The following is a 13,790-nucleotide window of genomic DNA, read 5'->3' as shown; positions in this document are numbered from 1 at the left end:
TTCTAGCAGCTAGGCTGGGGGAAGGTGGAGCAGATGGCCTTGGGAGGAAGTATGTAAGGGGAGGCTTGGCTGTATGTATCATGTATCATGCTTTAGGATGGATGTTTAAATTAAATCCTTTAGCTGCATTTGTTGCCCAAGATTATACACTCACACACACAAACACAGATGCACATGTGTGCGCACACACAGATATAGAGAGTTGGAGACAGAGACAGAAACACACATGAGACAGAGACAGTGAGACATGGAAAGATCACCCTTTGGCTGAGAGGTTTATTGTTTGTTACTAGTGTTGCAGATAGCATCAGGGTCTGAAGAGAGAGAAGGCCTTCAGTCCCACCAGTCAAAGCAGGGTACCCACTGACCCTTGCACCATGCAGAAGTAGGCTAGTTAACTGACCTGGGCTATGGGCTATATGTGACGTGGACTATGTGATGAGAGTCACAAAGACACTGGATAGTTGAGTGTGGTTGGTGACTGCAGTTCGGTTGTCTCAAGCCACGGACAGCAGAGGCGGCTGGGCATTCTACTCTTTCCACGGAACCAGGAGGAGAGACAATGGTAGGTGAAAATCATGAATGGCCTCTTCCTTCTTCACGGCATCACCAAGGGGCATGAGACTGCAGGGGGAAGTGAGCCCAGACACGTGAGGTGGCAGTGCCTGGAAGGTCTGGCGTCTGGCGCTAAGGTCTTTCTGGGTCTAAAACTACAAAGGACAGAGAATCCATCACAGACTGGCTCATTGAAGTCCTTATTTGAGGAGCCTAAATTAAATCATAGACTCGGAGCAGTCATGTTTTCTTCAGCACCTGCTTCCTGCTTGGTCAGTTCTCTATTGGGCAGGCTTTGCTTATTGCACAATGGTTAGTGTGTATTTTGGACTCAAGTCCTCAGAGATCAAAGATCAAGAGGAGAATAAAGAGGATCCCAACTTCTCAGAAGACCCCAAAACTGTCTCATCATTTCTCATTCAGTTTGGGTCACTTGTAACTTTAGCATTGAGCCAACCATCACGGCCACAGTCAAAACCAACTGCACTTGAGCCGTATTTATTGAGAACAAGGAAGGACCAAATCCAGAGGCACGTCTCCCGATGTGAAGAAGTAGGCAGTGAAGACATGAAGTACACAGGACAGCTGTGGACAGTCAATCATAATGGGCATTGTTAATACATACTGGCCATGAGACTTTAGGATGCAAATTTCTCAAAGCCTGTGTGGGATATTCCAGACACCAAATTGCTATTAACATCTGTGGGTTTTTTATTTTAAACATTTTTAGAAACACTTATAATTGGAGGAGTGGACATGCCAGGGTATGAGTGTGGAGGTCAGAGGATAACTTGCTGAAGTTGCTGCTCCCCCTCCGCCAGGCTGACTCTAAGCATCAAACTCCTATCATCGGGCCTGGCTGCAAGCACCTTTCCCTTCTGAGCCATCTTGTCCGCTCACATTTGTGTTTCTTAAATAGAGGAATATGTACTTTTATTAAAGTTTATTAACTATACTAGACTAGGGCAGTTTTAGATTTACATAGAAATCATAGAGATAGCAAAAGAGAATCTTTAAATATTCCATATCTAGTCAATATATATAGCCATATATGAGTTTCATGATGACATTTTCATATATGTATATCATATTCTTTTTCCAGTGCTTCCTTTGTCACACTTCCTTCTGTTATTGTGTCTTTTCTCTGTCCAAACAGTACTCATTTTTTTCAAGTTGTGTATACACATTTAAATGTATAGTTCAACATATGCGTTAAATATATATTTAATGACATATTTATATATTAAGTATGATTGGTATTTATACGTGAAACATATATCTAAAAATAGATGTTTAGATCTACACTCTATACATGAGAGGGAAAGAGACATTTTCTCTTCTTTTTTCTTTTTAAAAAATGTGGTGCAATAGTTGCATAGCCTTATTTTTAAGTTTATTATTTGTGTGTATAGGTATTTTGCTTGCATGTATGTCTGTGCACCATATATATGTAGTACCCACAGAGGACAGAAGAAGGCATCAGATCTGCTGGGAATGGAGTTACAGATGATTGTGAATCACCTGTTGTGGCTGCTAGGAGTTGAACCCATGTTCTCTGGAAGAGCAGATAGTGCTCCTAACCACTGAGCCATCTCTCCAGTTATACTTCTCTCTGTCTCTCTCTCTGTCTCTGTCTCTGTCTCTCTCTCTCTCTTTTTCTCTCTCTCTCTCCCTCCCTCCCTCCCTCTCTCCCACCTTCCTTTTCTTTTCTTCTTTCTTTCTTTCTTTCTTTTTCTTTCTTTCTTTTTTTTCTTTCTTTCCTTCTTCCTCTATTTTTGGCCATTACCCTCACTTCTTTAAATATCTTCTCTCCGTCTCCCTACATAGACTCCATTCTACTTTCACATAAACACTTAAACACATGAATTCTGTGTATTAGAGGAAATATGTAGTTTATGATGCAATTGCTTCCTCCAGGCTTTTATGGCTATTGCTATCATGGATGCTGTGATGACCTACAAAAGACCTTGGTTTTACAATCATTGCAAAGGTCAGAGCCAGGTCTGAGGTAATGGCTATGGGGCTGTTATTTTTCTCTCACCAAGGGGATAAGTAGGGAATGTTGCCAGACCCTCACTCGAGATCCCACCTTTTCCTGTCTCTAGCCTATGTGTGCTCTTGGGGAATGCTGAGGGGAAGACTCAGCATTAGAGTCCTCACCCATGCTGGAGTAGGGTTTAAGGGGATGCATTGGCCCACAAATCAGACCTATTCTCTAGTAAGTAATCCCTTATCCTTGCTGGTATAGACAATCCCAATAAATGCTTTGGTTTATCAAGCTGGACTTGGCTGGAATAATTTATTTGGGGTGTCACTGTGCTCTTTCTGGGGTGAATAGAAATTTAATCATGGCTCACCATAAAAGTAACAGCACAAAGCGACATCTGTCAGTCTGGTTTGCCTTATTTCACTTAACATGGTGATCTCTAGTTCCATCTGTCTATGAAATGATGGATTTCACTTTTCTTCATAGCTGACCAAAACTCTGTTGTGTGTGACTACCACATTTCCTTTATCCAGTTACCTGTTGATAGACTTCTAGGTTGGTGTTCTATTGTTTCAGTTGCTTTTCTATTACTGTGACAAAGCACCATGACCAGGACGACTTAGAAAATTTTTTGTTGGACTTATGGTTTCAGAGGGTCAGAGTTTGCGATGGCGGAAGAACAAAGGCATGGTGGCAGAAACAGCTGAGAGCTCACACCTTGGTCTGCAGGCAGGAGGCAGAGAGCATACTGGGAATGGTCAGGGAGTCTTTGGAACCTCAAACCCTGCCCTCAGTGACACACCTCTTCCAAGAAGGCTCCACTAACTGGGGGCCAGGTATTCAAACATACCGGTGTAGGGGCCCATTCTGATTCAGACCTCCACACCACTAGGTTGTTGTATTTATCATAATTAATATATCAATAATGAAGCATCACAGTGGATCAAAGCTCAAATTTTATTTAGACTTCTTTCACTAGACTTTTGTTTTCTCTCAATGGTTTTTTCCTTTTCCTTTTTTTTTTTTTTTTTTTTTTTTTTTTTTTTTTGCGAGACAGGGTTCCTGTCCTGGAACTAGCTCTTTTGACCAGACTGGCCTCTAACTCACAGATATCCACCTGCCTCTGCCTCCTGAGTGCTGGGATTAAAGGTGTGCACCATCACTGCACAGCTTCTTTTTCTTATTTTAGTAATAATGTTTTAATTTTATTTTACGTGTAGGGGTGTTTGCTTGCATACATGCATATGCATCACATGCCTGCTTGGTACCCAAAGAAGCCAGAAGAGGTTGTTAGATTCCCTGGAATTGGGTTTATAGACAGCTATGAAATACCATGTGGGTGCTGAGAATAGAATCTGGATCCTCTGCAAGAGCAGCAAGTGTTCTTAACCACGGAGCTTAATGTCTTTTTCTGTTCCAGGATCCCATTCTTCGTTTTGTATTAGTTCCAATCTAGTTGGCAAGGATTGGTCTGATTTTTCCTCTGCTTTGTTTAGGTAGAGTTGAGCATGTCTCTAGAGTTCTAAAGAACTGCAAAATCACCGGGTTCAGGTCCTAGCATCTGGTTTCCAGCTTATCCTTTGTGCTCTTCCCTGTTGGTAGTGACAGAACCACCTTGCTGAGCTTCCTCTCCTGGAGCTCTTCTTTCCCGTTCTAATAAACTCTGACAGCGCCGGTCGCAGATCTTGAGTGACTGATTGCACCCTACTTTTCATTTTCCATTGTGAAGGTGCGGGGCTGAGAGCTTCATGGTGAGTACCCAGAATGGAAGTAGAGTCAAATGCCAGTTTACCTTCGCTTTGGCCAACACGAGGAACACTGTGGCTTCTGTAGCTGACATGCACAGGGGCAGGCACACACAAAGGCTCACACGCACACAGGACAAAGGACAGAGAAGCACGCTGGCGCCCACACCATCCCTCCACACATTGTCATACATGCACTGGCCCCCATGTGCTCAGCACATTTGCTCACACATCCCAGATTGAGGGAGGTCATTCAGGATGAAGGAACGGGAAGATTGTCAGGCAGAAAGGGAAGTGAAAGCCCGGTGGCCCACCCCGTCAGCAGTAATTGTGATATAAGGCATGGGTTTTGACAGACACACAGGCTCCTGTCACAATGTCCAAGGAACTTCTTCTCCTCTCGCTGGTGATAGAGCTCTGGGGTCTTTATCTGAGTAAGTGTTCTGGAGGCTTCCATTGGGGGCCCAGGGAGGGGAGACTGCAGGATAAGACAGGTCCAGTTATGCCTGCCTCCTTCTAGATTTGCCCTTTTAAAGGATGCCTTCCTTGCCTTGGTACACAGGGATGATTTCCCTAGGGGCTAATTTGGGCTCCCAGGGATGTGTTAATCTGTGTCAGGTTAGAAATAACAGTTTAAGCCATGGCATAGAAGAAACAAAATGTCAGATGAGCGGGTGCCAGAAGTCTTATCTGCAGGTGTTACAAAGCGAGAGGCAGGGACTTTGTTCTGCTAAGAACTTTTTTTTTTTTTAATGCTTATTGTTCCCTTTGTTTTCTGGAGATTTTATTTGCTTTCTGTTTTGTTTTGTTTTGCTAGCAATGGGGTTTCAAAATGAGTTCTCTCTCCCTTCTTGTTCTTTCTCACCCCCTTTGATATTTTTGAGGCAGGGTCTCTTATATTATGTAACTCTACCTCTTCTGGAACTCACTATTTAGACCAACTTGGCCTTGAACTCACAGAGATTAAAGGCATGCCCCACCATGCCCGGCCCTTGTTTTGGTGTCTTTGAGACAGGATCTCACTATGTTCCCCGGGCTGCTTGGGAGGCAGCAATCCTCCTGCTCCAGTCTCTGGAGTATTTCCAGGTGTGTGTGGATGTGACCAGCTAAGGGGAGGTTTCTTTTCAGCCCGACACTGTTCACAGGCTTTGACTGACTGACACAGATGAACCGCCATTTTGGATGAATATCCTGAGGTGCCCAGCGACCACTCTGCTTAGACCTATAGCCCTCCCAGTCACAAATGCTGACATTGTGAATATGTCTTGCAATGTCATTCCGCTTTTCCCTCTTTCTCTCATTCTTGATAAGAGGAGGTCAAGCCAGGTCATTGGCAAACTTGAGCCTTTCCTGTTCGTCTGTGGCTTCCAAGCTGCTTTAGGGGTTCCCGCTGAGTTCTTATCTTTGAGGTTGTGGTGTTCAAGACCTGGTCGCCACACAAGTGTTCTCTGCTGCCTCTAGGCCCAGATATTCTGTACTGCGCAGAAAGTGGGTGAGGACAGTTTTGTTGTCCATAACTTGGCACTCGATGCCATTAGTGCATAGCCATTCCAAACGTGATTCAGGGCAGTCTGTCTGTCACATCTCTTTGAATTTCTTCCGAGAACTTCTTTATTACTTACCTACTTATTGACTTATATTTATTTGAGACAGTGTCTAACAGTGTAACTCAGATTGGGCTTCAACTTGGGACTCTCCTGCCTTACCCCCTGGAATGCTGGGATAGCACATAACTGGTCCAAGCAGTTTTTTTTTGTTTGTTTGTTTTTTCGAGACAGGGTTTCTCTGTAGCTTTGGAGCCTGTCCTGGAACTAGCTCTTGTAGCCCAGGCTGGCCTCGAACTCACAGAGATCCGCCTGCCTCCGCCTCTCGAGTGCTGGGATTAAAGGTATGCGTCACCACCGCCCGGCCTCCAAGCAGTTTTTGTTACATATTAAAATTACAGAAAATAAATGGCTGGAGTTTATGTCCTTGTGTCCCATCTGTGACTAAACAGTGCTTAATGGGCTGCTCCACCGTCGCTTGAAGGAGTCAGAGCCTGGTGAATGGATCTCTCTGTTTGCTTATTTAAAATTTGCTTGATCTTGATATAGAGTCTTGCTGGGTAGCAGGGGCTCCCTCAAGCTTGCAGATCCCCTGCCTCTTCCTGCTGAATACAGGAATTACAGGTGCTTATAGGGATTACACTATGTCTGGTTTATCTGTTTATTTTTAATGTCTCTACTTAAATGGTCAACGGAGAAGACAGTGACCATTTAGAGTATCCAAGGATCAAAAGTAGATGTGTCAGAAGAGGTGGTCCATGGCATCTTCACTCTGGTAAAACTGAGGTTTGGTTTGGGGAAAGGCTTAAAGGTCCCCAGCTAGAGAAGGAACAGGCCAACGGTGGCTGAGAGGTTGGATTCACATGCGCATGTAATCCAGAAGAATTACACAGGAGAAACTGATATGGTTGCTGTGATCTCTTTTCTCCCTGGTACTTCTGTAGCTGAAGGAAACGTTTTTTACTTTGTTTCTGCATCTAATGTGTGTGGCTCCTCATTCTGTAACTTTTAGGAATCCCATGAGGTTAATTTCACAATGTTTCTTGAAATATGGACCTTGGAACTCCTTTTGTGGCAAGTACTGTCCTCTGTACCTTGCGATAACAAACCTCAAAACACACACTGTTCGAAAGTGACGTTCACAGTGTCATTCCAGTGGGGGTTTTTCTGCCACACCAAGTTTCTTGCTTCCTTTTTTAGAGTATTTTTTTTAATTAGGTGAGTAATATGGAAACTTTTGGGTGACAAGAGAAAAGTGGTAAAATGTTTAAATCCCGTTTAACTTTTTGTGCCAAGTTCCAATTCTTCCATTTCATCTGGCTACTATAGGCACCAGGCACACATGCAGTGTACTTACATGCAAACATACAAAATACTCTTACACATTAAGTAAAAGCACATACAGCTTGGTTTTTGTTTTTAAAAAAGAAAAGAGGAAATAAGCGAGTCAAAAACCGTGACTGCATGCATAAGACCCCCACAAGATCAAGCCAACAAAATCCTAGCATGACTATTAAGCCCGTCATCAAGTCCCACCCCTAGTAAAGAAGTCGTTGGCAATTGCTGACGGCTAGCGGAGGAGCAGCCTGTGCTTTTCAGGGCTATGGCCCCTGCGAGGCTACCCATGCTCTACCAGATGATCCTTCATGCACGCACATACTGGCAGTACTAAGTGGACTCACTTAGGTTTTTAACCAAGAGCACATGACCTTAGAAGGGTGTTGGGGGGAAACTGGAAGAGAAGGAATAGACAACAGATTTCATCAAAAATGCATTATATGCAAGAGTAAAATTCTTAAACAATTTTAAAAGGGAATAAATGGGTTAGGGCCAGCAAGATGGCTCAATGGATACAGGTATATGCCCTAGAGCAGTGATTCTCAACCTTCTGAAAGCTGTGACCCTTTAATACAGTTTCTCACGTCTTGGTGATCTCCGACCATAAAATTATTTTGTTGCTACTTCATAACTGTAATTTTGCTGTTGTTATGAATCATAATGTAAATATATGATATGCGGGATATCTGATATAGGACCCCCAAAGAGGTTGTGACCCACAGGTTGAGAAACACTACGCTAAAGCCTGAATACCTCTGTTCAATCCCCAGAAGTGGTGTGAACGTGGAAGAAAAGAACCAATTCACACCCACCCTCCGACCACCAAACATTCATCGTGGCATATATACAACTCTACCCCCCCACACACTAATGAGATTTAAAGACAGTAAAGAAGTGCATATCCATGAACTGTCCCCAACTTCATATAATCTAGCCGCAGCCAGATGCTACACAGTGAGCAAGTCCCGCCTCCATTTCTGAACATGGAGAGGGATAGCGGGGTCTACCTCAGCAGCTTTCTTTCCTGTCAGAATTCTGTCTGGGCTGGGTAACTCATTTGAAACATTCAATCAGCAGCACACAATTATCTACTCAGTGAGATGCCGGGGGCAGGCACAGTTTTGGGGTGGCTTTAGATGAAGTATGTGACCATGATTATAGGGTCTGGCCTCTTCATTTGGGAGTTGACTTACTCAGTGGGACTTGAGAGCAGAGCGTTTAAACCCAGCAAAAGGGTCTTGCTGTGGAGCTGTGTTTAGAGATTCCGGGCCACCTGTCACTAATTTTGGGACGGAAGCTTGGGGACTTAGGTGCCCCGGAGAATAGGCAAGCGCGTTGACATTGTGCTAAAGGAACTCGGGATTCTCCCTCGTCTTTCTGGAAGTCTCTGTTTGTACACAAATGGTAAAGTGTATTCGGCAGATTTTCATCTGTGTAACAGCTTTCTCGCTTTCTCCATAGCACCTGCTGCCTCACAGGATACAGTAATAGGGGTTTTGGGTCAGTCGGTGACTTTGCCTTGTCACCACACATCCTGGTCCCGGTACCACAACAGCATGTGCTGGGGCAAAGGCGCATGTCCCAACTCCAAGTGCAAGGAAGAGCTTCTCCACACAGATGGTAAAAAAGTGACCTCCAGGAAATCGATTAAATACTCACTTCGGGGGATTGTCTGGCGGGGCAATGTGTCCTTGACCATCACAAACACCAATCAAGATGACAGTGGCGTGTACTGCTGCCGTATAGAGGTGCCTGGCTGGTTCAATGACATCAAGAAGACTGTCCGCCTGGAGCTGAGAGGTGAGGAAAGAATGGGGGTCAACTCTGAGGAAGAGTTCCGTGGTTTGTGGTAAGAGATTCATTCTGTGGGTGCTGGTGGCAAGTAGTGCTGACTTGAGCAGTGGAGGGGAAGGCTGGGTTTCAAACGGTGAGCCGCAGAATGTGGGCTGGGGAACCCACATACTAGTCCCAGCCAGGACAGCTGCAGAAAGAAATGAGGGGATCCAGCCGATAAACAGAATAGTCAAACTGAAGAAGGAAGATGCTATCTATCTGGGGGCCTTTTGTCACCTTACAGAAATTTGGCCCAGTGTTTTTGGGTGTCTCAATCATGTTTTTTTTTTCATATTCACTGATTTCCAAGTAATAAGAAAAAAATTACACTGCGAACTGAGTAATATTCACGGATCAGTTTTAGCCTACAAGCAAATGATTTGTCGTCCCTGGCAGAGGGAGAAGGGCATGGCATTGGGCACCACTCCTGGATGATCTCATGCCCTCTTTCTGTCCATTGCTATCAGACACTTTGGGTAGAGCCTAGGATGAGAAAATACTGTTAAAGATTGGGGCTGTGCAGAACAGGCAGCAAGGAACTTAACAGCTGATGTATATGGCCAATAGACACCTTTAGGTCATGGGTGGCTGTGTTCTTAGTCTGCTCAGATGGCTCTCATATGTTCTAAATTTGGAACTGGATAATTTTAATCAGTGATCTCCAAGCATATGTTAATCTCATAGCAACTTTGTGATTTCAAAAAAGAGGGAAGAGAAGGTGACTGATGCTGACTTAGCCCAACAGAAGTCATGTCTCTATTTATACAGCATCTTAACTAGTTACTAGTTTATAAAATGTTGTCGACCTCAGTACTCTGCAGGGTCAACTCCATGTTGAGTGGAACAAGTGGTAACTTTTTGCTTCATTAAAGCCTATAGGAATTTGGCATATCCCGGAGAGGGTGAGAGCCATACAGTGTACTGCAAATAATGAACCCAAATCTATGTTAACGAAGCAAGAGAGGTTGGCACACACTAAACTAATCTTTACCATATAGCGAAGTCTACATTCTCACCCAAAGCTGCATACCTAGGGCTCACTTTGTTTATGGTTGAGATAGAATCTCACTATGACCTTGAAATGGAGAGCCCCCTTCCTTAGGCTTCCAAGGGTTAGGACTGAGGGGTGCTCTGTGACTACTGGCTGTGGCCTCATTTTTATGTATTGATTCGTTTGTACAACACCAGACACTATGATAGGTATCCAATTCATGGCGGAGAACAGAATACAGGCCTGGTTTCCTTGTGCTGATTTTTTGGTGGGAGAAGCAGACATTAAGTAATGATAAATGTGTGATTATAAAAATACAATAGATGTCATTGTGATCAAGTACTAGGGCAAATGGCAGGGATATTACTTCATAAAAGAGAGCTTGTAGCTGAAATACAAGTTGCTTTCTGCTAGCAACATTTGATTGGAATGACAGAAGTGCAGGTGGCACCTTGTAGGGAAACAAGCAGCCCTAAGTATTTTTTGTTTTGTTTTGATTTTTTTGTTTAAAATCTGATAGACAAGGAGAACCGCTGATGGGTTTTAAGCAGGTGATAGGCATGCGGAGATTTTATGATTTCTGTATCCAGAGTATGACAGATAGACCAGAAAGGACATAAATGTAGGTAAGAACCTCGGCTGCAGCAAAGGGCCAGGCCAGTGGACTAAGAGAGGCCAGCAGAAGTGGAAAGATCTCGGGTGGTATTTGCGGTGTTTCCTAGTCCCCATTTCTACTTGGTGCCAGATTCATCTTCTCTTGCTTACAGCCCCAACAACCCCAAGACCAACAACAACTTCTCGCCCAACCACCACCCCTTATGTGACCACCACCACCACAGAAAAGCTTCCGACAACAGTCATGACCACACCCAAGCCCACAACTGCAACCCCACCCCAGACACTGGCCACCACTGTCCTCACAACGGCAGTCACCACGTGCCCCTCAACAATACTCAGCTCCTCTTTGCCAGAAACCACAAGGTTTGCAACCCCTGAGATCTTCACCCAGGGGTCTGCCTTCACTGCAGGTGAGAACTGTCCATTCTTTCTCCTCTGCTGGTCAGACATATTGTTGTTTCCTTGGAATGAATTCTTCTCCAGTGGGCAACCTGGTGACCAGGCACGTGCGCTCATGTGTGTGTGTTTCTTTTCCTTTATGTTTGTGCAAAGTCAGCATTTTGGGTTCTCCACTTGACCTCTGAGGAGTTTTGCAGAATCTGCATGTTGAAGGTTATCCCGGGTCAAACTCTAGTCAGTGTTGGCCCTATCCTCACAGGGACAAAAATCTCTGTCTGAGTGTTTAGGATTTTAGATGTATAATTTGTGGCCTTAAAATTTGTAAGAGGAGGGGGGCTCATGATGCCCACCCCTTCCCAGCTCCTGGTTGCTGGGGAAAAAACTTCCTTCAGTAGTATAGCCGCCGGTAGACTGACCATGCTCCTGTAAGCAACTCTGTAGTGGAACACACACACACACACACACACACACACACACACACACAGAGAGAGAGAGAGAGAGAGAGAGAGAGAGAGAGAGAGAGAGAGAGAGAGAGAGAAGAGAAGAGGAGGGGGATCAACAAGATTGGGAAGGAGACAGGACAGTAATGGGGTGAGTATAGTGAAAATATATGCACATAGCAAAATGGAATAAATCCATTATGTAATTAAAATATGCCAATAAAACCTTTTTTAAAAGAATGTAAGATATCCCTTAACAGAAATCAGCTATATACTTGTTTCTTAACTTCTTTCTATTTGTTCTGAATTTTTCCTGACCCTGACTCTTGTAACTCTGGATGACCTACTCCAAGGCTGGGGACTTGTCAAAGCTCCCACCATGCTTCTGATGATGGAATAAAACTATCACAAGTCATTGTGAGGTAGCTTGACGGCTTTACCAGGCAATCCATCTGTCTGTCCCTCAAAGGCCTGGATAAGTCAGACAGCTTCCCAATATTGAGTTGGTTGATTCTATTATATTCCGAGTAGTCACTAAAATCCTTGAATTCTTAACTAATCAAAATTGTGTGTATTTTTTGTTCCTTTCCCTAGATCCAGGGTCTCTCACTGAACCTGGGCCCACAGTTTCAGCAGCAATGCCTAAGAAGCATGCTCTGGGCAGGGATCTGGCTGTTTCTCCCTCCCCTGCTGTTCCAGGCACATACCACTATGGCCAGCTTTTTACATGAATGCCAGGAATCCGAACTCAGGTCCTTGTGCTTGAACGGCAAGCACTTTATATTGCCTGAGCCATCTCCCCAACTTTAAAATAATATTTCAAGACAAAAATTATAATCTTTTTTTAAATTCTAAAAATTTCATCCAATTATTGAGAAAAACTGGAGATGTATCAATAATAACAAAGATGATAATAAAAATTGTCCTGAATCCTATCACCCACTACAATGTTGATAATGTTATTATTTTTTTTAGCAGTTTAAAAAAAATCTTTTGTCCCCCAGAACCAGAAACCGTTTCTTTATCCAATGACTCTCAAAGAAACGTGGAGACCACGGCTGCAGACCCAGCCTTACTCATACCCACAGGTATGCAGGCAGAACCTACTGCATGGAGCTTCCCCTTCCACCTCGGGCTGGGGAGATGCAAACAGAATAAAAGTGACCGGGAGATGACCCCAGTCTTTTGTGCCAGGATATCCTCCCGGAGCATGTTGACATCAGGGCAGTGTGTGTAGTTGGTTCCTTCCAGGGCAGTGTTTGTGGTTGGTTACTTCCGGTAGCTTGGAGGGAGGAGGATAGCAGAACAGGGAGGAGGATAGCACCCTCTTTGGTTAATGGAGTTTGGGGGCCCACATATGACAGCTCTGTCATATTTACTATTACACATCTGGCTGGGAGCTAGAACTTTGTTCTTTGTTTTTCCAAGGGTCCAAAGATTGGATTCTCCCATCAACGTCACAGAAAACGGGTGAGTTCTAGACTTCTCAGCACTGAGGTCAGGGAGGTCTCTGCTCTTTGAGTGGCTTGGGTCTGGGCCTGGGAAGTCTCTGGTGTCTGTCTGGGGCTCTTGGAATCAGCTCTTTTGGTTCCACTGTGGTTGTCTCCCACATCCTGCAGTTAGACCGGAGGAAAATGAAACATTCTTACCTTCTGCTTTCTCAGGCCCCTCTCTTGGGGCCTTTCCGTTTTCCCTGCAGCTTCTGACTTGGAGCTAGGATAGCAGTAAACAAACACATTTCCATTTGTCCACCCGTTATTTATTTAAACCATACATACAGACACTATGCCAGTGTGCTTTTGTGAGGGGGTCATAAAACTATGGGAAACAAAATTCTCTTCTATGCTTAATTCCAACCCCTTTTCCTGACACAGTCTGTATTTCTAGTTGGAACATTCTAGATAATTTTGTACTATTGTCTTATTTATATGTGTGTTTTTCCCATTGAGAGTAACCTTATAAATCTCCAGTATGGATGTTGTAAACTTTAGGGTCTTTGAGATATACAGGCTTGTTGTTTGTAACTGGCACAAATTCCATTATTTGAGCTCTCTTTGTTGTTGCTTTGTTTTAAATTTTTGTTTCCCACAAAGCCCTGCTAAGTGACCATCCAGTAAACAAAGAACTAACCTAGGACAAAAACTGTACATTCCTACACTCTATACATTTATTTTAAGCTTTTGTTTATTTGTGATTATTATGTGTGAATAGTGACGTTTGTGCCACGTCATGCATATGAAAGCCAGAGACAAGGATGTGGCGTCATCTCTCTTCTTCCACATTTATCTGGGTCCTGGGGTGGGGGTTGCACTCATCAAGTTTGTGCTGCAAAGGCTTTTA

General features: G+C 44.0%; 1 protein-coding gene across 1 annotated transcript in view; it reads left to right on the top strand.

The window, feature by feature from the left end:
* Nucleotides 1-4,647: 4,647 nt before the first annotated feature.
* The window catches only part of LOC121463919 (T-cell immunoglobulin and mucin domain-containing protein 4-like), a 28,486-nt gene continuing 19,343 nt past the window's right edge, over nt 4,648-13,790 (top strand). The window contains exons 1-5 of the mRNA XM_041676485.1: nt 4,648-4,721; nt 8,631-8,969; nt 10,761-11,021; nt 12,455-12,538; nt 12,879-12,920. Coding sequence (XP_041532419.1) covers nt 4,664-4,721; nt 8,631-8,969; nt 10,761-11,021; nt 12,455-12,538; nt 12,879-12,920 — 784 coding nt within the window. The 5' untranslated portion in view covers nt 4,648-4,663. The remainder of the gene's footprint in view (nt 4,722-8,630; nt 8,970-10,760; nt 11,022-12,454; nt 12,539-12,878; nt 12,921-13,790) is intronic.

Source organism: Microtus oregoni, unplaced genomic scaffold (assembly GCF_018167655.1).
Source record: "Microtus oregoni isolate MIOR12 unplaced genomic scaffold, Mior012 000027F_ref0000203, whole genome shotgun sequence".
In the NCBI taxonomy this organism is placed as follows: domain Eukaryota; kingdom Metazoa; phylum Chordata; class Mammalia; order Rodentia; family Cricetidae; genus Microtus; species Microtus oregoni.
The sequence above is the reverse complement of the archived record's forward strand: the minus strand, read 5'-3'. Positions and strand labels throughout refer to the sequence as shown.